The sequence below is a fragment of the Lodderomyces elongisporus genome, chromosome 1 (genome assembly GCF_030384665.1).
Source record: "Lodderomyces elongisporus chromosome 1, complete sequence".
Classification (NCBI taxonomy): domain Eukaryota; kingdom Fungi; phylum Ascomycota; class Pichiomycetes; order Serinales; family Debaryomycetaceae; genus Lodderomyces; species Lodderomyces elongisporus.
In genome coordinates, this window is record NC_083673.1 from 1,315,863 (window position 1) to 1,340,855 (window position 24,993).

General features: G+C 37.6%; 8 protein-coding genes across 8 annotated transcripts; 4 read left to right on the plus strand and 4 right to left on the minus strand. All coding sequences in view use genetic code 12, as the record gives it.

The window, feature by feature from the left end:
* Positions 1-237: 237 nt before the first annotated feature.
* BMT3_1 (Protein of unknown function (DUF3589)) lies at positions 238-2,223 on the minus strand (the record flags this gene model as incomplete). The annotated part of the gene is made up of 1 exon (XM_001527921.2): positions 238-2,223. The coding sequence occupies one exon, from the start codon at positions 2,221-2,223 to the stop codon at positions 238-240; it is 1,986 nt and encodes a 661-aa protein (XP_001527971.2).
* Positions 2,224-4,082: 1,859 nt separating this feature from the next.
* Positions 4,083-6,137, plus strand: PVL30_000479 (uncharacterized protein; the record flags this gene model as incomplete). Its single annotated transcript, XM_001527922.2, has 1 exon — positions 4,083-6,137. The coding sequence occupies one exon, from the start codon at positions 4,083-4,085 to the stop codon at positions 6,135-6,137; it is 2,055 nt and encodes a 684-aa protein (XP_001527972.2).
* Positions 6,138-6,437: 300 nt separating this feature from the next.
* Positions 6,438-9,299, minus strand: PVL30_000480 (uncharacterized protein; the record flags this gene model as incomplete). The annotated part of the gene is made up of 1 exon (XM_001527923.2): positions 6,438-9,299. One exon carries the CDS (start codon positions 9,297-9,299, stop codon positions 6,438-6,440), a length of 2,862 nt encoding a protein of 953 aa, XP_001527973.2.
* Positions 9,300-10,681: 1,382 nt separating this feature from the next.
* PVL30_000481 (uncharacterized protein) lies at positions 10,682-12,834 on the plus strand (the record flags this gene model as incomplete). The annotated part of the gene is made up of 2 exons (XM_061119168.1): positions 10,682-10,686; positions 10,758-12,834. 2 exons carry the CDS (start codon positions 10,682-10,684, stop codon positions 12,832-12,834), a joined length of 2,082 nt encoding a protein of 693 aa, XP_060975151.1.
* A 452-nt stretch (positions 12,835-13,286) lies between these two features.
* Positions 13,287-14,942, minus strand: MLS1 (malate synthase 1; the record flags this gene model as incomplete). The annotated part of the gene is made up of 1 exon (XM_001527926.2): positions 13,287-14,942. The coding sequence occupies one exon, from the start codon at positions 14,940-14,942 to the stop codon at positions 13,287-13,289; it is 1,656 nt and encodes a 551-aa protein (XP_001527976.1).
* A 2,730-nt stretch (positions 14,943-17,672) lies between these two features.
* Positions 17,673-19,226, minus strand: MTS1 (Sphingolipid C9-methyltransferase; the record flags this gene model as incomplete). The annotated part of the gene is made up of 1 exon (XM_001527927.2): positions 17,673-19,226. The coding sequence occupies one exon, from the start codon at positions 19,224-19,226 to the stop codon at positions 17,673-17,675; it is 1,554 nt and encodes a 517-aa protein (XP_001527977.2).
* Positions 19,227-21,352: 2,126 nt separating this feature from the next.
* Positions 21,353-22,867, plus strand: COQ1 (coq1 putative hexaprenyl diphosphate synthase; the record flags this gene model as incomplete). Its single annotated transcript, XM_001527929.2, has 1 exon — positions 21,353-22,867. The coding sequence occupies one exon, from the start codon at positions 21,353-21,355 to the stop codon at positions 22,865-22,867; it is 1,515 nt and encodes a 504-aa protein (XP_001527979.2).
* Positions 22,868-23,643: 776 nt separating this feature from the next.
* On the plus strand, positions 23,644-24,312 carry YRB1 (Ran GTPase-binding protein yrb1; the record flags this gene model as incomplete). The annotated part of the gene is made up of 1 exon (XM_001527930.1): positions 23,644-24,312. One exon carries the CDS (start codon positions 23,644-23,646, stop codon positions 24,310-24,312), a length of 669 nt encoding a protein of 222 aa, XP_001527980.2.
* Between the last annotated feature and the right edge of the window lie 681 nt (positions 24,313-24,993).

Consider the following 24,993-nt stretch of genomic DNA (forward strand, 5'->3'; position numbering starts at 1 on the left):
AGAGAAGAGAGGAGAAGAGAAGAGAAAAATAAGAACCTATAAGTTTGTTGGTTGGCACTAGTAGGATATTTTGGTGCAGGTAATCAGACATAGAAATAAAAAAATAATTATTTACATACAAGTATACATTCACACATATACACAAAACCTATCAGATAAAATTAACCATGCTCTTACTCATAAAATTCGATTTATGTGCTTTCGTGTATTTTTTTCCGCTCCATTTATCTTTTTGTTTCACCAGCTTAATAATTTCTCTGAAGCGTCACAGTATTGAGCAGACAACGACGTCGAACACTCTGCAAGCAATTTGTTTTCAATAAATAAATAGTCGCTCTCTTTGCCTTTTTCATGTTCCTGTTTCTTCCCCTTTTTCTTTTCGCCCTTTTTCCTTTCTACCTCTGGACCCGCCAAGGCTTGCTGTATGTATCCCAATAAACCTCGAACATGAATCAATTTATTAGTTCGGTCAGCCTCACTGAATGTTATACCCATATAATCCAATTTTCTTTCGGTTTCAACGTCATCTCCGCCAAATACCCCCAGACCACTCTGATCAGTGTGCCAATAAGCAATGGAGTTGGGAATCAACACCGATTTTCCATCTGAACATGTTCGTCTATTGTCACCCAGCCACGTCTCTGGGTTGATATTAAAATCAACCAATGAACTAACAAAATTCAATTCGTATGAAGACTCACGTTCAAGGTCTCGAGACATTATGAAGAAATGTGGACGATATAGTTCATGTAAGCATCCGCAGTTTTTACTATGCGAACGAGCAATTCCAAACCAATATTTTCGATTATTGGACTTGATCAGCTCAGGAAGAATAGAAGAAGGGATGCGAACCAAGTTGGTACCTCCACGGAGCTTTCCTGCATTGTCATTAGCATCTAGTTGGTTAAACTGGGGTCCCGAAACTTTGCGACACAAACCCGAGTTGGTGTCACATTTGATGATTCTTAGTGGGTTGAAATTGTATATAAAATTTATACTATCGGAGTTTGAGTTCGAATCTGAGCCGGAACCTGAGCCGGAACCTGAGGCAGAACCCGAAGCGGATCCCGAGCGCGAGCTGGATGGGTTTGAGCCTGCATCATAGTCCATGAATGGTGCCCAATTCTTTTCAATAAAGCTTCGTTTTTTATCCTCAATGAATAGCAAAGTTATCTTGTGTAGATCACTAAATGGTTGGTAGATGTGCATACCTCGACTCCATTTGATCTTTGTTCTTCGCGCATTAAATACAATTATTGGCTCCTGCATCAACTTCCCAGATTCGTCGTCCTTGTACTCTTTTAGGATAATCCTTGGATCTTCGCTCCCGATAACAACCTTTTCATCTCTCGTACCCACATCTATATCGTGTGGTAAAATGGTGGGGAACCGAATGTCCAATACCGGAAATTGATAATCCTTTAATTCGGCCCAATTTCTATCAAATATTTGGGCTGAAAGAACAGATATTGTTGGGTTGTTTCGCTGACCCAGTTTTGTATAGACGATCCTGTTGACCATGAAATAAACTTGGTATTTGCTCATCCAGATTGCAGAGCCACAAAACTTAAACCATTTGTTTTTGAGTATAGATTCCTCCAGTTCATCCTCACCATCTTGGAAAAATAATTTGTACACGTCATTCGATCGTGATAGCTCAAGTAATTGTCTCCTCAAATGTGGTAGGTCGCTATTACGATTCAAATTGAACGCTTCACTAGCTTCAATGGGAGCCTTGTTTTGTATTTTGATGGTATCACATTGGAAATTTGTATCATCCTCTTCCTCACTTTCATCCTGTCCTTGTCCTTGTCCTTGTCCTTGCTTCTTTTTCGATGAGTCTTGCTCTTTGTTCTTCAAGGGTAAGGCATCTTCTTGGTTTTTGAACGAGAACCCGGGAACTTCAAACTTTTTATATTTTATCATTTGAATTTCATCGTGGAGTGGGCTTTGCATGGTTTTGATGATTTCCGAGTCTTGGAATATACTCCACTGGTTGACTGCACCGCTTTTGAAGAACCATATTAGAAAAACCCAAAGGTTGATATTGAAAGCAATAATGAGAAATAGTATACCAATGGTGTACACATCCTTTTTTTTGCCTCGACTTTTATTGTATAGCTTATAAAAGATGACGCCCGAGGCCAAACTCAATGCTAATATACCAACTGTTAGTAGACTAGTTGGCGCGGTTCCTGTCGATATATCTCTTAGAGATTCCATTCTTTTGGAAAATTGTATATAGTTTTAAAAAAAAAAAGATGGAGCTTGGAGATTGAAAATCAGTGTTAGTGAATTTTGAATCGTATAGTGTAACGATGGTAACCACTGATAAAGATGCCAAGTAAATTCAAGTTTTTACTTTCTTCTTTGAAGTTGACAAATAGATATGTGATGGTCAATGTGTCTGCCAAACAAATCAGGCTATTCTGATTTTTTTAATGTGCAAAGAGACGGAAAAGGAAGGGGAAAAAAGGGGGGTGATTAAGGTGTGATTTTGATTGTAAAAAAAGAGATTTTCTCTATTGTTTAGGTAATTATTTTTTTTATTAGTGGTCGTAGTTAGTCGTGGTTGTTATTATTCCTTTGCTTCTTATATTTTCTTCTACTAGTTCTGGTTATTATACTAGTATTGCTAGGTTTGCTTGTCCTTTTCTTTCTCTTTCTCTCTCTCTCCTTCTCTCTCTCTCACGTGTGGCGGTGTGCAATTCTAAGCAATTCTCTTACATTTTTTTTATTGATTGAACTTTTTATTTGCATCAATTTTTTTTTATTTTTTTATTTCATTAGACTGCTACAGAGAGGTTTAAAGGAAAAAACACTGTAACAAGACTTCCTTCCCCCATCATCTACTGTTGTTGTTGTTGTTGTTGTAGCTTGTTATTTTTTTGCTTGTTCTTGCCTTTTTTTCTGTAGTAGTTTTGCATCAATAGAACACTTGCTCACTCTATTTGTTTTTGAATATACGCTTTCAAATACTTTTTTTAGGCAAATCATCTACAACAAATTTTGAAGTATAACGGGAGAACAAATGATGACGAAAAAAAGAGAGAGTGCCGAGTTAGGGTGGCGGGAGGGAGGAAGGGAGGGGTGTCGCCAGAAAGAGAAACAGCTGCTTCAAAAAAAGTGATGGGGAAAGGGTGAAGGGGGTAGGAGGAAGGAGGCTAAGTTAGAAGATTTTGTATAGTCCACATGTTGATTTCTATTTACAGTTTCTATTTTTGGATGTTTATAATGGGAGTGCTTCACAAACTCTAATATTGTGAATTCCTTGTTTCTTTCGTTGTTTCTTCTTCTTCTTTGTTTTTTTTTTATTATTTTTTTTTTGAAGTAAATAAGTCCTTTACAAGTCGTTACCTCAAACCCAAAGTGCTTTTAAAGATAATTTACCCCCCCTTCCCTTCCCTTCCATTACATTGCTCTATTCTTTCCCTTTATCTTTCCCGTTCTTCCACTCACACTATTTCAAAGCTACTCTTTCTGTTAAGCATGTCAAGTACAGCCAGCTACTACCATTTTTTCCGAGTGTAAAGATAGCCTAATTGATATAATCACGTGATTAATTATTTATTACAGAAAAAAAAAGAAATAAAAAATTAAAAGAGAAAATTAAGAGATCCTGATAATAGGGGGTTTTTGAGCTGACGCGTACTGCACAAAGGGTAGTTTTTTTTTTCTTTTTGGCTTTCTTTTTTTTTTTTGTTTTTTTTTTTTAAGAAATATTCCCACACCATTTTGAAACACAAACAATGTCAATTTAAAACTTTCTTACCAAAGAGGAGAAAGGAGGTGTAAAAACTCACCTACAATTCACTTTATCTTTCCAATACCCTTTTGATTAAAGTAACCACAAAGGATTAGTTATATCCATATTTACACATTAATTAAGCAATTTATCTATATATATATATATATATATATATATATATATATGGAGTAGAATTACTTTGAGAAGACCACATCAACATTGGTTGCTTTTTCTGAAATCGAATCCACCTTTGCTTATTCCTGTTTCATTACCATTAATTTATTTTTATTTTTTTTGCGTTTCTGGTTTCATTCTTTATACATATCTACGCACCATGAATGATCAACTACTGATTCGAACTTCCGATAGAGATAGCGTATACTCCTTTGACTCTGTGAGCACAAACGAGAGACTTCTTGATAGGCTAGACTTTGATAATGAATCAATTAGATCAACCAGAAGAGAGAGTTATTACAACGGAGATAGTCGAATGAATGATAGTAACAATAATAGTAATAATATTATTCTATCTCAGGCACTTCAACAACAGCAACAACAACAACAACAACAACGACACCACCACCACCACCAGCAGCCTTTGAATACATTAAATGCGCTTAGAAACTTACGAGCTACTCCTCAACTACATAAGCAACATCAGAATCAACGCCTTCAGCTGCAGAATGCAATACAGAATACAGTACAAGATAGCCTCGACAGTCGACCTTGGGATGGTCGGCGATTACCCGTGGACACTAACCAAAATCTGAGATTCCGCAATAAAGATGGCCCTTCCAATAATTACCAAAACCAGTACGGAAACCATTCGCAAGCCTCAAACATCAATCGGTTGCAAAATCAGCCAATTCTAAACTCAAAAAAAGAGCCACAGATTAAGATTGTTGCTGCAAATCCAGTGTATGGAAACACAAACAACTCGACGGAGACGATTCGATCAAAAATGGCACTGTTAAAGGAAACGCCCATTCCAAAATCATCATCAAATATTGTCATTGATAAGACCCAGCTATTGTCTGGAAATGATCGCTTGGGTGGTAGGTCCTTGACTTCAACTCAGTCATCATCAGATTCACTTCAAACACTTGGAACAATCACAGACACCTCATCCTTTGTCACCGCAAACCCTATACCTTTCCAATACCAGTCCAATCCTACATCAAGTATTCCCATTAGCGAGATGGAATACTTAACAGTTAAAGAAAACGAGAATGATCAGATATTACTGTTTGAAAAGCCTCTTAAACACCATTTCCTACCTCATTCCGTCTCCAGATCATCATCAGACCAGACAGTCAAGACAATTTCTACTTTTGATACACAGAAAAGCTCTCGTCAAAAGAGGTTATCACTGGACTTGCTGTACACTTCGCCAAACTCAAGCCGGTCTAATTCGGGTTCAAGCCTACCACTACAACAACAACAACAACATCATCATCATCATCATAGTCATCCTCTACATTATAATCAACATCAACATCAATATCAAGATGCCCCACATGCACCGGCATCCACTAATGAACTTGACCCCGTATCTAGAACCGTGATTGCAATGGAGTTGCGAGCACTTAACAAGCACCGAGAGGCATCTTACCAATTACAAATTGCAGCCAACGAACCTCATAACTACCCAAAGGCAATGTACCTTTATGCTATGGCGTTAAAATATGGTCAAGGTGTAAAACAAAATCATGCATCAGCCATCAGATGGCTATCCAAATGCATCCTCATAGGCTCGATATCTTCTTCGTCTTCGTCTTCGTCTTCTTTTTCTGATGATGATGATAAAAATGATGATGCGCCGGGGTCAACACTGTCTTACAAAGCCGCCATTGTTTCGAAATTGAACAAATTGGAGCAACAAGATTTGAGCCAATTGATATTCTCCAACCTCAGTAATACAGCTTCTACAGACTGCTATAGAAATGGAACGGATCCGGAGTCATTATATCATTCATTCAAGTTGATGAACAAATCGCAAATCAACAAGATCAATGCGGCAAACAAGAGCAAATCTGACATTACAGCCCAGAGCTATTTCGAACTAGGACTTTACTTGTATAACTGCTGGGGCAATTCCCTGTCTTTATCTTCTTCCCCGTCCCTATCATCTTCGTCTTCGTCAAGTGCGGCCACACACGCCACTGCCAAGGCTGATGAACAAAACGGCATAATGTGTTTGTCAAAAGCTGGCTCAATGGGTAATATAGATGCAATGGAACAATTGGGTGAAATCTATAGCACAAAATCGAAACATAGAAAGAAAGATTTGCCCAAAGCAGCTGCATGGTTGAGATGCGCTGAGATTTTCGGTGTCAAAAGTATTGGGAATAGCTGGATCTATAAGGATAAGTATGTGAGGATTCCGTAGTCTTTAGATAAATTAGTTTTGAAGATGTATATATATTTATATATACTATCTGTAGCATCCAATCCGTATATGTAGAGTGTAACTCGCATGAAAGAGTATTAAAATTAGAAGTAAAACTTGCCAAAACCTTGAAAGACAAACAATCTAATGGTTTTTTTTTTCTTCTTTTTCTTTCTGTTTTTCTTTTTGCTTTGGCTTTCGCTTTGGCTTTTGCTTTTGCTTTTGCTTTTTTGAAAAGAAAAAAACTGGAGACTAAAATCAGATTAAAGAGAAATGAAAAGTATTTTATTGTAAAGCTTTCTAATCTGGAGGTCCGCATTGTAACCTATATAGCACCCATCTCTCCCGCTCAAGATTCATTTGGTTCCATTTTTCTATAAATTCTCGGGTAATCAAATACAAGAGACTACTCATCTCACTTAAGCTCGAATATAGTCCTAGTGGCAAGTAAAATAAACCGCCATCACCCCATTGTCCTTTGCACAATGGTTTTAAATGCAGTTTTTTCAAATTTTGTTGACTGTAAGCCTGTTCACGCTCCCATCTCAGCACCTCAGTTATGTCCAAGCTTCTTTTGCTCCATGTGTTTGGAAAATGAAACTCTATAGTAGAGCTCAAGAATGTTGGCTGTCCATTAGCAAATAGTTCGGCTTGCAGTGTTTTCAAATCCCGTTCCTGTACTTGTAGCTCAATTATCTTTTTCAATAATGCATAATCGTTATTAGATTTAGCAATCTTTAATCTGTAATCATCAATGACCCTTGTAAGAATCATGCAAATGTGTTTACTTAGTAAAGCTCTAAGCTGGTATAGTAGACATCGAATTACCTTGAGGAAATTCAAAATTAATGCACTATTAGCATCATGTAGATTATAATTGTTGTTGTTCTTGTTGTTCTTGTTGGTGTTGGTGTTGGTCTTGGTGTTAGTAACGGGCTTTAAATATTCTATTGTCTCTGTAATCTGAGTGATAAACTCAATTACATCAGTATCAAGCTTCATCCACGATCTCTCACTTGGTAAAACACGCATAACTATCTTGCTTCGCTCGTCATAATCGCATGCAACCATTTGCATCAATACAACATCAACCATACAACAAACGCGGGTAATAACTTCCGCATCCTTTACCAAACCAGAAAGTCTAGATTGGTTGTGGGTACCAAATTGTGAAGCAAGATTTTTGGCTTGGTTCTGCCAAAATCCTCTCCTATCTTTCAATTTGCTATTCAAAGTTTCACTTTCAGATAGGCTCAAGTTGAGGTTTGGCTGAGTATTTGATACGTCAATATATGAATTGTGATATAATTGTTTCTCGCCATAATTCAAGTTCGAACCTTGTGCAGTTATATTAATCTCTTTTGCACTCTGCTGTTGTTGTCGGTATCTTTCACTTTCATCGCGCAACTCGCTTTCTCTTTGCTTCAATCTTTTTTCTAGCTCCTTATTTGCTCTTTCGATATCTTCAATTTCTTTCATCTTGGCTTGTCTGAAGCGAGCAAAACGGCGCCTCTCCTCGTCAAGCTCTGCCATTGCCTTTGCTGTAATTGAAGCGTCTTTCAGACTACTTGATGAAGCACGGGATTGTTCTTGCTCTGGACTTGGATCTTTACTATTTTTTTGGCGTGACGTAGAAGGCCGTTGTATACTATCCAGGTCAGATGAATCATTTTCAATATATATTTTGTGTCGCTTTCTAACTGGTATTTTGCTTTGGCCATTTACTGAATTTGGAGAGGCTACAGAATCAGCAGGTGTAGAATCTGTGTTTATTTTCAGACCACCATGAATATTCTGCATATCCTCCATTTTGGCTTTGACATGCTGATCTTGGGTTGCATTATCACCATCAAGTTTGGTATTCTTATTATGACGATGATTATTAACTGGATCACTATCATTATCATCGTCATCATCATTATCCTCGTCGTCGTCGTCGTCGTCGTCGTCGTCATTTCCATAGCCTCCGTCCAGCGGATGCACCTTTTGGGGAATAGTAAAATGTCTCAGATACTTGACCTTGTTCAATAAAACAATTCGCACAAGAAACCTAGGATTCGAAATATCATATACTTTGTTAATCCATTGGATCGAACCTGCTGCTGTTGTAACCTTTGAATAAGACGGTTTTGAGACCTTCTGGGCTATTATGGTGTTTGAGCTCATGGTATCCTGTTCCTTGTTCGCTTCTAGTTTCTTTTTGTTTGTTTGGTGAGTATCTTGAATCTTGGTCAGTGGATCCTGAGTCCTATTTGCGTCTTTGTCGAATGCATACTTCTTTTCCTTTGTAGTTGAATTCTCGTCCTTGCTAGTCACCTTGTGATTTTCATTGTTCTGTACTACTTCTCTCATTTGTCGTTCACTATAACTGTTACTATTCTTAGTAGTAGCTAGTTTTGTTGGTCTTGTTTTCGATGCTGTTGTTGTTGTTGTTGTTGTTGTTGTTGTTGGTCTAGGTGACGCTGGCTCCAGGCTATTCAGATTATTAAAAATCGCTGGTAAAGTAGGTGACAACATTGACAAAGGTAATTCTTCGTCTTGAAGATTAGCAGTTCCAGCTTCAATTTGCAGACTGGCTCTATTGTTTGATTTCAGACGTTCCATTTTCAAATCTTCTTTCAGACTCATTTCTTGATCTTCGTCATTTGTGTAGGGCTGTGATTTTTTTGACATAGCATTTGAGCTTTGAGGCTTTTTAGATAGATCTATGTAGCTGTTATTCTTGTTATCGGTTTTTAATCTCTTGATACTCCTATTAGTATCATCGGGAGTACCTACGGGAAATGAAGTTTCATTACTTTCGAAGAAACTCGGAAGTTTTGGAGATAATATTGGTGGTAAGCTGTACGTGTGCTCGTAGTTGTCTATTATTTCCTGAAAGTCCCATGCAGTTGAATCCTTGCCGTTGGATATATTGGGTGTGGACTTACTCGATATTTTTGCTTTCCCATTGGCATTTGGCATGGTAGTTTTTGATTGTTGTTGTTGTTGTTGTTGGTAGTCGCCGAGGTCGTGGACGTGTTCGTGGTGGTTAGAAATAGTGTTTTTGCTGGCATTATTGATATAAGGACTAGATGGTCTCAGCAGTGAAGGTTTCTTCCCGTACGGTCTTGACAGGGCATTGAGATTATTGGTACTGAATATTGACGATTTCAGCGACATTTGCAGTGTAAATCAAAACAATAACGTACAAACCCACAAGGTTTGCATTTGGTAACCTAGCTTAGCTGTAATTGATTTCAAAAAGTATTCGGGAATAAATAATAAAATAAAAAAAAAATATATATATATATATAAAAGTATGAATGTGACCCAAAATTAAACTGGGATTTGATAGAACAAATTTTCAGGTCCTGGTTGAATAGAAATTGCCCTTGGTATTGGCTTGGTATTGGCTTGATCTTTGCCTTTGTCTTTTGTTTTGTTGGTTGAATACTGATACAGTTTCGTTTTTGTTTTTTTGTTCTTTTTGCAAGAACTCGATTGAGGGGGAGGGGCGAGTACCGCTTTTGTGGTCCGGGAGTTGAAAAATAAAGAGAGAGAGAGAGAGAGTATTGATCAAATATTTGAGAGCACCGACATGTGTGAGCATACGAGCATGTTCAGTACGTTAAGAGATGGAGATGTGAGATATGTGAGAGATGCGAGGTTATCGATGTACAAATATTAATGGGCTTTTTGAGCAAAACATCCATTTTACTAATGCCATATTAGTTTTAGTTTTGATGAATTTGACACTATTGTTTTACTATAAAGGTTATCAACAAATCGATTTTAAAGAAAAGGCTGGTGAATACTTTGAAGGAATTATTATTTTATGTAAAAGAATAAATAGTGGGATGCCAATACCACTTTGAACTAAATTTGATAGTCAGTAAATTAAACAAACAAAAGCAAAAAAAGAAAAACCAAACGAAAAAAACTGTGAAAAGAAACTCTATCATTTCCTACATAATTTCTGTACTTTTGTTATTCTATTTGAACATCTAATTGATACTTGGAGTGTGTTAGGAATGAGTGCTTTACATTCAAACTAGACACTTTTTTTTCCCTTGTAAAGGGGTAAAGAAAAAATGGAGAATGAGAAAGCGATCTTGAGGATTGTTTTTTTGTAAATATTTTGGTGAGACAAGTGCGAAACGAGGGAGAGAAATATCAATGGTCAACTAAACTTGAGCAGAGCTGGTATCAGGATAATATCAAGGATTTTTTTTTTTGTCATCGATACTCACAACACACACATTACAGTTGGAGACGACATAAGATTTTTGCAGTGAAATATAACAAGAAGTTGATTATTGTGTTTTTTTTCTTAATAGATCGATAATCGTTGTGATACAAATATCATAAGACCAAATACTGCAATTACCCCCCCCCTTCCTTTGCAACATCAAAACTTGAGTTATTTCTAAACAGTGCAACAACGAGGAACGGTTCTTTTTACACTAAAATTTCATTACTACAATATTCACTCCTACTTTTTTTTAATAGCATTGCTCTTTTGAACTTGCTGCTTTTTGACAAGATGCCAAACCAATATTATAATGAAGTACAACCAACCAGCCTTAAAGTAGGAAAAAAAAGAAAGTCTCATTTAATGGACAATAGCAAAAGCAAAAGAAAAGGAAAAGGCAACGGCAACGGCAACGACAACGACAAAAGCAAAACGAACTCTACCAATCCACTTTACCACAATCACGATCAGAACCAGAATCATCAACAACCCTACGACAATGGAGTGCACAATTTAAATAGTCCAGCAGATCTAAGGTACGCAGAACGAATGCAGCAAAATATAGCAACTCCCACGGATGAATTTTCTACATATACTACTGAACAAGGCCCAAAAACAATAACCTTGAATAAGCTTTCCCGTAAAGATCGCGAAGAAAGCGGACCACCTCCACGTCGACTGAACTTGGCTGGTGACTCTTTGACCCTGTTGCTGCTGCAACTGCAACTGCAACTGCAGCTACAACTGAAAAATGCAAAATCTAAACATACTAACAAATCAGTATCAGTACCAACATTAGAAAACAATTTAGATATGAACGTGAGTGGTATTGAAAAGCAAAGCTCTCATCAACCCCAGGTAGGTAGCTCTTCACCAACCAATTCTTCAATTCCACGCTCAGTTGAAGTATTTGTGGAACAAAGCTTAGCGCGTATATCAAGACTCAACCCAGATAATCAATCAACTGCCAAAGAGCAAATGGGGACATTGTTACAAATTGCATATAGAGAAGAACTTTTATGGACCAACAATTGGGCTGTGCAAAAAATACCTGAGCTAGACGGTGGCGGGCCACTTGAGCTTGAATGCCAAAAGCTGGGAACTGTTGGAGAACTGCAGAAGAACGATCAAGAATTGAACTTAGACCTACAATCGAAACTGAAACTGAAACTGAAACTGAAACAGAAGCAGAGAAAAAAGCAAATAGCGATTACAAAGGAAGATGAGTTTGCACAATTTGACGGAGACCGAACAACAAAACTCAATGCGCAGTATGTGGTGGATACTGCACCACTGGAGAGTTTCTATCAACAGCAATCGAAAAATGCATCTATGTCTAATTCTCCCACTTCTCCTACTTTCTTCGCTTCTGCCTCTGCTTCTGCTTCTGCTTCCGATACTTCATTATCTCAGCCCAGCCGTTTATCCTACGCGGCGGTAAATGCAAAAAACAAGAGAGATGATGATTTTATTTCTCAAGAAAGAAAACGCCAGCGTCTTGAGCGCTTTGAAAATGCCAACAAGGGTGCAACTTTTACTAACAATACCAGTGTATTCGCAAACTCGGACAGCAATGGTGCATTTGTTGGAACGTGTTTGGCACTTGAGAAGGATTACTTGAGACTTACTTCAGCTCCGGATCCAGCTAAAGTGAGACCGCAATCAGTGTTGGAGCAAAGCATTGGTTTTGTTAAAAACAAGTACAGTGAGATGGAATCGCCACAAAAGGCTTATGACTATATCAAGAATCAGTTAAAGTCCATAAGACAGGACTTGACAGTACAGCATATCAAAAATGAATTTACTGTATACATTTATGAACAGAATGCTCGATTCTCGATCAAGCATAACGATTTGGGCGAATTCAATCAGTGTCAAACTCAACTAAAGTACCTTTATCATCTTCGACGATCATCCAACCACTTGCTTTCCAACAAATTCATTTCGCTGGAGGCTGAGATGCTATGTTACAAGATTATATACATGATGATTACAAAAAACAATAGTGAGATTTGTAAATTGAAAACCATGGTTTTGCGAGAGTACCATAGTTACGAGGTCAATGAAAAGGATTCGGACCATTTGAAGCTAGTTGCTACATTGTTCACATGCAACAATCACAAACTACTTGATAATTGCTACCTGTTTTTCCAAGAATTGTCGCAGTACAAGGATCTAGAAACGACGCAGTTGGCATTGCATATGATTTCCAATTTCCTTGATGATAAAGTAAGACTCTTGGCACTTGGCTCTATTTGCGAAGCCTACCAAAAAGTTTCGTTAAAATTTTTGACGCAGTTTCTAATGTTTGCTGAAGAAGCTCAGTGTGAAGAATATTTGACGAAACTCAAGTTTGCACCGGTATTTTTAAATAATGGGGAATTTGATGCCAGAGGTGCCAAGGGTACTGCGAGGGAGAAGATTTCATCGAGCCAGAAAGTAGATATCAAGGGGCAAAAATAAAATGAAAGTTATATAGTAATTCAATATTATGGAACAAAAAAAAACTAGAACAGAAAACTAGAACAGAAAACTAGAACAGAAAACCAAAATAGAGATGCTCTCGTGAATGCAAAACTACAAACTGCCCATCACCACACACGCCTATCATATATATATTTACATATACATATTTGTGTGTGTATGTGTGTGTGTGTGTGTTGTGAGTTATATCTCAAAATCCGTTATTCTTATGTACTATATAATAAATAGTCAAACTATATGGAAAATAAAAAAAAATGAAAGTGATAGACATTCTCGTGAAAAGTTAAACCGGTAAGCTTTTCTCGTATAATGAAACTAATGAAAAAAAAAATAACAATTTTTTCTTCTTTTACCGCATTCCATACCGCGCTTTCTCTGCCCCTCCTCCCCTTCTTCAGCGCACCGCGCCTCGTCCTTCTCAATAACTTCACTTACAACTTCTCACCTGGGATAGCTCTGCCAATGGTGGTGATGTCATCGTAGATCAAAGTAGTGACAAAGTCAGAGTATTTCTCTCCGAGTGCCTCTGGTGCAAAGTAAGCAAAGGCTTGTTTAAACTTGTTACCTGGCTTGGCACTCTTTGTCAACTTGGCGTATTCTTCGTCCAACAATTGTTTCACATAGTCTTTGGTGATCAACTTACCGGTGTTGGTCTTTGCACCGTGGGTCACCCATTGCCAGATTTGTGTTCTTGACACTTCAGCAGTAGCGGCATCTTCCATCAAGTAGTTGATTGGAACACAACCAATGTTTCTCAACCATGCCTCAATGTACGAAATACCAATGATGATATTGGCTCTGATACCGTTTTCGGTAATAACACCACCTGGAACAAATGGGCTCAACAAGTCTCTTTGAGTGATTGGCTTGAATGGCTCCTTTGGAGGCAAGTCAATTTGGTTTGGTCCCTTCATGTGTTCGTTAAACACCTTGAGGACAACTGGCACTAATGCCGGGTGTGCAACCCAACAAGAGTCACAGCCCAAGGTAACCTCTCTCAATTTATCCTTGGTAACATTCTCCAAAACTTGCTTGTTTTTTGCCTCGTCATCCTTAATTGGGATTTGAGCAGCCATACCACCCAAAGCGTGAACTTGTCTCTTGTGTGTGGTGTGCACCAAGAGCTTAACATAAGAGGACATGAATGGAGCTGCCATGGTGACTTGCGATCTGTCTGGAAGGATAAACTCTGGGTGGTTTCTAAGACACTTGATGTATGAAAAGATGTAATCCCATCTACCACAATTCAAACCAGCTGAATGTTCTCTCAATTGGTAAATGATCTCATCCATTTGAAACACTGCAGGGATGGTCTCAATCAACACTGAAGCTCTGATTGTACCTCTCTTCATTCCAATGTAGTCTTGAGAGTAGTTGAAAATGTCATTCCACAACTTGGCTTCCAAGTGGTGCTCCATTTTTGGCAAGTAAAAGTAAGGACCAAAGCCTCTGTTCAAAGTCTCGTAAGCATTGTTGAAAAAGTAAATGGCAAAGTCAAAAATACCACCAGAAACAGCTTCACCATCAACCAAAACGTGTTTCTCAGTCAAGTGCCAGCCTCTTGGTCTAACAATCAAAGTTGGAATGTGTCTGCCTTTTTCCAAATTCAATGCATATTTCTTACCATTGGTTTCATACGTCAAGTTTCTTCTTACACCATCGTACAAGTTAACTTGACCATCAACCAAGTTTTTCCAAGCTGGGGTTAAAGAGTCCTCGAAATCAGCCATATAGGTGGCAGTGTTTGAGTTCAAAGCATTGATAACCATCTTTCTGTCGGTTGGACCGGTGATTTCACATCTTCTGTCAATCAAACCTGGAGCCAATGGAGGGCCAGTCCAAGTAGGATCGTTTCTAATGTGTTCAGTCTCTGGAAGAAAGTTTGGCAATTTACCTTGGTCTCTAAGGACTTGCTCTTTGGCTCTGTTTTCCAACAACTCGAGTCTTCTCTTGCCAAAGCCACGGTGTAATGTGGCAACAAAGGCCAATGCCTCTGGTGTGAAAATGTGTTTGGCGCTATCTGGGATTGGACCAAGGACTTGGACGCCCTTGACTTTATCTGCAACTTTTGGGAATGGGGAAGACATTATTGTTGTAAGGTGAATACAAAATAGAGTATATAGATAATATGATGTATTCTGGAACTGAAAAGAATAATGGAAAGAATTAAAAGAGAAAAAGAAAAGAAGAGCAAGAGAAGAAGAAGAAGAAGAGGAGGAAAAAGGGGTGGAAATTTTAGGGAGAAGAAATGTAGCGAGTATTTATACCCTTTGCAATTAAATTTGAGAAATATTATTGGAGGTAAATCACCGACAATTGGATATAATGCTGCTGCTGTTGTTGCTTGTGTGTGCTATTATAGTTAAGAGCAAAATCCTTACTCCCTGCAAATAGCGGACATTTCCCCAAAAAAATAAAAAAATTAAAAAATAAATGAATGGGCTATATTTGCCAATGTACATTGTATAATATTTGTTGTTTCTTTTTTAGTTCCAGCACACACAGCGGGAGACAGATAGTCGCTCACAAGGGATGATGGCTCAACATACAAACAAATGAACACTTACTACGCTGAAAAATTAAAATTAAATAAAAAAATAAATAAAATAATAAAATAAAATAAAAAAAAATACAAAAATGTTACCCCGGATTTTCCTTTTTTATAACCCACGCTTATTCAACCCACGGCAAATGGTTTTCTGTTGCTAATATCTGGTAAACAGCTAGCTGGCAAAGAGAAGGTCAAACTTGAATTTTTGCCTTTGATTCTTCTTTAATCAGCAAGTGAGAATTACAGCAAAGTACTGTTTTTTTTTTGCCTTAATTCAATCCTACTTTACTTAGCAATAATTACAAAAAATTGGAAAATGTATATATACATACACACACAAAGAGAATGAGTTCGTCGGTATCTTTCTCTCTCTCTCTCGCCCTCTCTCGCCCTCTATTAGTCTTTGGCGTACCCTTATCTCAGCCAAAGAAAATTTCACATTCGCACCAACGGATGTCACCGAGGTTCATCTGTTTCCAGCTTTGTGTAACCGATTTCTCTTTCCTATAAAACTTTTTTATTTTGACTCCTCCAACTTCTCTACCAAGTGCTATTTGTTTTCTTTTATGCCCATATCCTTTTGCTTCGCTGTTCCACAGCAGTTCTATATATATTTTTTGCGCTTTTTCTTTAAACATTAGACAACAAGAACCGTTTATCAATGGGTAGACTATGTTGGGAATATATGGAATACGTGATGGCTCTTCAACTGCGTAGATCGGCTACGAAAGATAGAACATTACCAGGAAAAAAAAAAGAATTATACTAATAGTAGTAATAATAGTATTAGATTAAAGGTTCTAATTGGTAATTGATAATTCCCTCGTGGTTATAATACAGTATTTTCTGGTCTATACTTAAAACCATAAGTTTGAGTATTTCGCTTTTCAAACCCCCCCCCTCCTTTGACTCCAGCAAACAATCGGATCATGATGCAGCAAGACTGTATCCATTTCGTTTAATAACTTTTTCCAAATTTTTTTTTACTTTTTTCTTCAGCAAGACAAAAATAAAAAAGAGAGAATGTATCAATTTCGAACCTAACTTCAAACAGTTTCGTTTCTTTCCGTTTCCTTTTTTCCTTCACCTCTTTCAACCACCAACCACTAACCACCGTATCCTCTTCTCCTCTCCTCTTCTCTCCTCTGCCCTCTCCTCTCCTCTCCTCTCCTCTCCTCTCCTCTCCTCTCCTCTCCTCTGCCCTCTCCTCTCCTCTCCTCTCCTCTCCTCTCCTCTCATCTGCCCTGTCCTGCCCTGCCCTGTCCCGTCCTACCGTGCCCTTCATCTTCGGCCTCCCCTCGCCCCCGGTACATGCGATTGTTTTTGCAAAAACCCTGAAACAAACTCTGCGTCACTTTTTAATATATATCAGTTCATGAAATGTGACCCTATAATTCAGCGCTGGTGCGTTTCTTATATCGGTTCCACTCATCCGGGTCGCAAGTAGGATGACGTGTTTAGGAACGGGGGAAAGATTGATGGTGCATGATTTTTGACTCTGAATCATGAAAGTCCACGGAAAATGCCGACAGTTAAATTATAGATAAACTACCGATATATATTGCCAAATATGGAAAATGCGCTTCTATTTGTTTCCTCTCTCTCTCTCTCTTTTAAATAAAAAAATACTAATAATAATAATAATAATTATAAATCTGAGTAAGAGAAGAAGAAGTAGCAGTCCTTCTCTTGATTTGCTGTTGTTGTTTAATTTTTTTTATTTCGGTACTTTTGAATATATGCCCGACACGTTTCAAGAATAGTTGAAAGATGTGCTTTTCCATAAGAAAATTCAAACTTTTTAGAATTAAAGACCGTTACACCGTTGATCTATGGGACTACGTAATGGACAAAAAAAAAGTTGATTCTTTCTATAAATATAGCTTCAAATCTTTTCTATACACCGCGCCTTCTCATCTATTCTTTGATTCTCGAAATATATTCATTCATTCATCCATTCATCTTTTTTTATTATTATTTTCTCTTTCTCCTTTTTTTTTTGGCTTCCAACTTGTCCATTCTCAGCCAATGATAACTACTTTGCAAAACTTTTATCTCACTTTTATTACCGAAATCATCCTCTAACAGCCTCAATTGATGCTTTCCTAAACTTCCACTTGTCCTTTTCTCTATTTTTTTTCTCCCCAACCCCGCTCCTCGCTTTTTTTTCGCTTGTACTCGAATTTGCACACAAATATATATACATATATACATATATATATACGTATGTAAATGTTTATACACACACATTTTTTGAACACTTTCTCTATTCGTAGTAGTTGTTAAACTCCTTGGCCCATTTGCTGGTGTGGGTTCCATTACCCTTTATAGCACCTTGAAGACCTTGTTGTTGTGGAACGTATTCCACTCTTCTGTATGAGTTGATGTTCTTACGCAAGACAAACTGATAACAGGTGGCAGTACCGTTTCTTGAGGCAACAACGGAACTTGACAAAAAGAATTCCCATATTCTGTACCATTTGACACCATACTTGTTAACAACCTTGTCCTTGTTACCTATCCAGTTTCTGTACCATCTCCAAATAGTGGCAGAGTAGTGCACACCGATATTGTCAACACTAACAATCTCAAAACCGACAGATTCCATACAGCTGGCAACAAAGCTCAATGGAGTGGATGCATCTGCACCTGGGAAGATGTACTTGTTCATAAACAAACCCCATTCGAGGTCCTCGTATTGCCAGTTTTTTCTCAAACCCGAGTATTGCAAAAAGAACAATCCATCGTCTTCCAATGCATCTCTGCATTGTTCCAAGTAAGCAGTTAATCTTCTGATACCAACGTGCTCGGCCATTTCAACAGAAGTGATCTTGTCGTATTTGCCATTGGCCTTACCTGAAGGTGGTGCATCACGGTAGTCGCAGCATACAATCTTGGATTGTTCTGGTGAGACGCCGTATTCCTTCAACAAGGTGTTACCCCATTTGGTTTGGTTTCTACCCAAAGTGATACCGGTGACTTTTGCGCCGTATTGCGAGGAGGCATAGGTAGCCCATGTACCCCATCCACAACCAATGTCCAAGACGTATTCGCCCTCGTTCAAGTCAATTTTTTCTGCCATAACCTTCAATTTGTTGTCTTGCAATTCTTCCAATGATTCTTCTCTAGTATTGTCGCTAATGACACCTGAAGTGTAAATCATTCTTGGGCCCAAGAACCAAGTGTAAAAATCATCGCCTCTGTCGTAGTGGTCTCTAACTTGTTCCTCGTCTTGTGATTGGGAGTGGAAGATAACTTCGGGGATCATACCAAACAAAAAGAATCTAAACAAGCCCAAAGTGAATCTAAAGTTGGCCCAGTCGTGTTTGTATTCCATAACGTCTAAACAGTCGCCCTTGAATGAGACTTTGCCGTCAAAGTATAGTTCCTGGAAAGTTTCAATGGGTATTTTTTTACCTTGTCCATTGTTTGAATCTTGGTACTTGGCTTTCAACTCGGGGGTATGGTATTCCAAGTAGTACGAGATGGGTCTGTTTGGATACTTTACTTTTTCATTAATTCTTGGTGAAAAAGTCGACATGATTGACCAGTAGGCCATCAAGATGGGAATAGCCAACACGATAAAGAAGAATACCCATGTTTTGAACCCGAGGCCCAATTTGTACGAGACGTATGCGGGTACCAAGGTCAAGATCGAGAACAAGATGGTGTTTGAAAACGATGTTGATCCTGGCCCGTCGGCTGGTAATGGTGCATTGTTAATCGTTGGTGAGGCACTAGTCTTAACTCCGGATTCGCTAGAACTGGGAGGCTGAGGCTTGCCAGCGGGTGTTTTGATGAAAGAAACGTCGCTCAACATCTTCTTTTGGGTTTATTTTTTTTCAAAAAAAAAAAAAGAAGAAAAAGTCCTGTTTTGAAGATCAATTGAGTAGTTAAAAGATATCAATTGAAATCAATGGCTCCTATTCTATTTACACCTCACGTCTAATAAAAGAAGAAGAAATGAAAATGTGGAGTCTGTAAAGGAAAAGAAAAGAAAAGAAAAGGAAAAGAAATATATATATATATATATATATTTGTATCTACGTATTTACTTTATTGTTTTTCTCGAGTTTTTGAAAAAAAAAAAAGTGAAAGACGAAAAATTTCGCTGTAAATTTTTTACATACATTTAGATATGTATACGTGTATATACGGTATCTAATATTTGAAAAGTCTTTGGTTTTGGTGCAAAATTCTTGTTTTTCGGCACACGCATTCGCAGTAGAAAAAGTTGACAAAAAAGAAAATTATAAAAATTATAAAGATAAAATTTTCTTTTTTTTTTGGAGGGGAAGGGGGGGGAGAAGGACAAGGCGCTGCATCAGCCTTTATAACAGGTGCTGCGTCGACAAAAGGGAAAAAAACAAACAAACAACAACAATTCTCTGTAACGCCATACGTGTTTAAATGTTGCTCTGTCTTATTTTATCTTGTTTTTAGTGTCTTACTTTGCAAAAAAAAAAATAGAGAAAGAGACCAGATGGAGACATATCCTTCTAAAGTAACCAACACTACCAACAACACTGTTGCTGGTGTTGCTGGTACTGCTATTGTGTTTTGTTTTGACTTTTTTTTTTTCTTTCTGTTTTGCGTCAAAAGGAAAAGAAGAGCGCATAGACTTTCCAAGAATAGGCTGAGCGTTGACTTCGCCCCTCCACTTCTCTCTCTTTTTCTTTCTCTTTCTCTTTCTCTTTCTCGATACGCCGTTTGATCCGGAAGGGTGAGTCCACATTAACTTGAAAAAAATGACAAACAGTATAGGGGAAAGAAAGAAAAAAAACATCAATCAACTTCTTAATTGACGTGTAAGTTCATTTATTATTATTACTTTTTGGTTTGTTTGTTTGTTCATTTATTTAATTAGTTAGTTATTTAATTTTTTTTTGGAGGATTTTCACTTTTGCTGTTACTTTTGTTTTCGCCTTTAGTAATGGACCACGGCTTAAACATTCCATAATCAATTTGCTTATTAAGGTTTTTACTAGTCGCCTTATAGTGCATCCCTCTGGCAAAATATATACTGGTGAAAATAAAGATCAAGACAGAAAAGAAGACAGAGAAAAAGAAAAAAGAATAGGATTAGGTTGATTAGAAACATATTGCTCAAGTAATATGTATGAACCTCATCGAGAAGTGTTGACCTAATTTTCCAATGCCTTTATGTTTTCTCTTCTTCTCCCATCTTTTCCCTTGTTTTTATGCTTAGATTATTGTTGGTCTGTTTAGAGTAGTGCTAAGAGTTTGAAAAAAAAAAATTATTTCGCAGCCATTTCAAACAAAATGATGGAATTGCTATAAGAATACAATAATGTACAATACAATACGAACCAAAACTAAAAATCTGAACTACTGTAAGAAACACACACACACATATATATATATGTAAATTGATTTATTCTAGAGAGAGAAAAAAAGAAAGACAAAAAAAAGGTAGCAATAGTAAACAGTTTCATAGGGCGTATGGATAAATATAAACCTGTTTTCTCTTATTGATCCAACTCTGAGCTCCACTCATTGGTGATTATTTTCTCTCTCTCTCTCTCTATTAATTTTTTGTTTGCGTTTTTTTTTGTTTGTTTGTCCTAATACTCGCAAGAACAAGTTGGAAATCACAGTGCAATATTCTTGAGACAGAAAAAAAAAATATATATATACTTATATATACTTATTTATAGATTCAAAGCAACAAGCAAAGAAAGAGAGAAAGAAAGAGAAAGAGAAAAATTAACAACAGAAATTTCAACTTTTTTTTTTTTAGCAACCACAGGAACAAAAACCTCTCTCCGAAGTGGAAAGTTACCTCATTATACGCTGATATCCAATTGGTATTCTATACTCTCTCACACACACACACACACTTGTATATATATATACATACATACATACATACACGAACTGGGAGGAAAACCATTATAACCAACCACCATTGAGTAAACGCCCAGAATGAGCTCTAGATTATTAAGAAGGTCGCTACCGTCATACCTTGCTCGAGCCTCATACTCAACAAACAGCAATAGTTCCTTCAAGACTGCAGTGGAGACAGCTGAAAAGTTAGTCTCGCCAACATCATCTTCCAAGTTTCAGGACCCCTTCTCCATCGTGAGCCATGAAATGTCCAACTTGGCAAAATCAATAGCCAACCTCATAGGCTCCGGCCACCCTACATTGAACAGAGTGAGCTCATACTACTTTGAAGCAGAAGGGAAAAACGTTCGACCATTGATCGTATTGATCTTGAGTAAAGCCTTACTGAAGATACCTCGTCTGGAACGCCAAAGAATACCCATTGACGAATACGACGTTACTCAACAAGCACATATCAAAGGCACCCCTCAGTATGGCCAAGAGTCCATTGCAGGCAACAGCGTCGACGACAGTTTGAGCCCGTTGCGCATATTGCACGGAATCAACCCCAAGATCATATTGGACCCATTAAGCAAACCAATGGACCAGTTGCCAGAAATTGACAAATTGAATGGCATATTACCAAAACAAAGAAGACTCGCCGAGATTGTCGAAATGATACACACTGCCAGTTTATTGCACGACGATGTGATTGATCTTTCTGACTCCAGAAGAGGTAGACCTAGCGGAAACGTTGCCTTTACCAATAAGATGGCTGTCTTGGCGGGAGACTTTTTATTGGGAAGAGCATCGGTTGCCATTGCAAGACTAAGGAACCCCGAGGTGATTGAGTTGCTTAGTACAACCATTGCCAACTTGGTCGAAGGTGAATTTATGCAATTGAAAAATACTGTAATGAGCAGCAAAGAAGAACTGAACATGATCAATAACGATGGCGAATTGAAAAGAGTTCCCGAGCCAACGGGAAAAGTACCTACAAAGCAACACGAATATTCAGTGTCCCCAGCCTCAACTACCACTGTTTCTTCGTCTCACTCTTCCTCTTCTTCATCATCATCATCATCTGTTGAGGGTGATGTCGTTGACCACGACATTAGTGTGCAAGCAGCTTTTGAGTACTATTTGCACAAGACCTACTTGAAAACAGCAAGTCTCATGTCCAAATCGTGTCGAGCAGCAGCAGTCTTGAGTGGCGCTCAAGACGACATTATAGAAAACTGTTATCAGTTTGGTCGTAACCTCGGGCTCTGCTTCCAGATTGTTGATGACATGTTGGACTACACAAGCTCAGATGCAACATTTGGAAAACCAAGTCAAGCTGACCTCAAATTGGGTCTTGCAACAGCACCCATTCTCTTTGCATGGAAAAAAGAACCGCAATTGGGCGAGCTTATTGCCAGAAAATTCAATCAACCAGGCGACGTTGAGATTGCAAGAGATGCCGTTCAAAAGTACAAAGGATTGGAACAAACCAGAGAAATGGCAACAAAGTACTGCATGAGCGCATTGGAGAATTTGAGACAATTACCCGAGTCAGATGCTCGTAGTGCTTTGGAATTGTTGACCAACTCAGTCTTAACCAGAACCAAATAAATGGAACAAGGAAAAAAAAGAAAGTACACACACACACACAGAACAACAGCAAAAGAGAAAGAACAAGGGTTGTGAACAAATTTTTTTTTTCAAACAAAAAACAACAACAAATATGGCTGAACCTAAAGGAAGAGACATTAAAGAATCTTTATTCTTTATTTTCTTTTAAAAAAAAACAAGAAAACAAATTCAATAATAGTTATAAACTAAATAAAATGAAAAAGAAAAAAAAAAATTTAAATAAGAACAAACTGAATTTATAGACGGTGTAAATAGGAACAAATACATATAGAATTAGCCGCATCTGATCAAATCAACTGTAACAATATCGATGGGAACTTGTACAACGAAACTTTTATATGTCTAAAAGTGTACCTTGCAATTCCTATAGTCTTGTGACTTTCGTTTTCGTTTTCGTTTCCCTTTTTTTCTTTTCTTCTACAATGTTGTAGTATATATTCGCCTTTGTCCTTACGTAATCTTTACAAAATTTTAGTGAGAATCAAATATGAAGAAGGAAAAAAAAAAAACAGAAGAAGAGAAGACGACAAGACGAAGACGAAGAAGGGTGAGGGAAAGCCAAAAGAAAAAAAAATAAAAAAGAAAATGACAAAAGAAAAAAAAAAAAAAGTAAAACCATAACCAAAATCACAGACTTGGAGATCAAAAATTTGCATTCATTATAATAATCACCCTCAACTTCAGGAAATAGATAAAAAAAAAGAGAAGTTAAACAACATATAATATAAACTCACCATAGATAACCAATTTACGTGATGTCAGCTGAAGAAACAAAACCAACCTCTGTAGAAGAATCAAGTGTGCCAAAGCCACCAACATCCAACGTTTTCTCCATGTTTGGAGCCAAGAAGGAGAAGAAGGAGGAACCAACTACTACTACTACTACTACTACTACAACACCTGACGACAAGAAGGACGAAGAATCATCTTCAAAGAAAGATGACAAAGATGATGACGATAAAGCCGATGAGGAAGAGGTTGATGTTGAATTCACACCAGTTATCCAATTAGACAAAAAAGTTGATGTGAAGACCAACGAAGAAGATGAAGAAGTTGTTTACAAAGTCCGCGCCAAGTTGTTCAGATTCCACGCTGACCTGAAAGAGTGGAAGGAAAGAGGTACCGGTGATGTCAAGTTCTTGAAGCACAAAGAAACAGGCAAGACAAGAATTGTTATGAGAAGAGACAAGACCTTAAAGATTTGTGCAAACCACTTGATCTCTCCTGATTACGAATTGAAACCAAATATTGGAAGCGATAGATCATGGGTGTACAACGTCACTGCAGATGTCTCTGAAGGAGAGCCAGAAGCTCAAACCTTGGCAATTAGATTTGGAAACAAGGAGAACGCTGATTTGTTCAAGGAGCACTTCGATGAAGCCAAGAAGAGTAATGGTTCTTCTACTGCTGCTAAGTCGGATTAAATTGAGTATAATGCAAAGTAGCTAGGTTAGAATAAAAGAATTGGTTTCTTGTGAAACATCTTCAAGCTTAATGTGAAAAATGTAAGTGTAAGTGCTAGTGTTAATTTCAATGCACATTCAAGTCAAGTGTCAAATTTTAAATTCTGGTGTTTGCCATCGATACTTTCATAGTCAGAGCATCGATAAAATCGTATCTTTTAGGTTTATATAACATTCAAGTAATCAATTATTATAAGTTGAAAGTGGGAAATGCGCAATAAATTTATACCTCACCTTGAAAGATTCTGAAGCACAAAATGTTGAAGGAGCTTAGAAGCGAGTTTGGAATTCAAACTTTGAGACTGTAATGAAGGCCGAAGGCGTGGGTGGGGGCATACAAACAACAATTGGCATATAACAGATTAGCACACGCGGTAGCCATGGGTCCACGTGTGGCATTCAACACACACACGCACACACACACACGCACACACTTTCTTTCTCTCTCACTTTATCTCACTCACTTTATCTCGATTTAACTCCAAGCTGAATAAGTAGCGGAAAAAAAAAGAGATACAAAAATAAATAAATAAATATGCTACAATACGGTTTTTCTTGCAAAATTCAAGGTCTGAACAATATGCTTTTTGAACAAATAAACTTATTCACTACCAATCATTAATTACTTTTTTTGATATATTT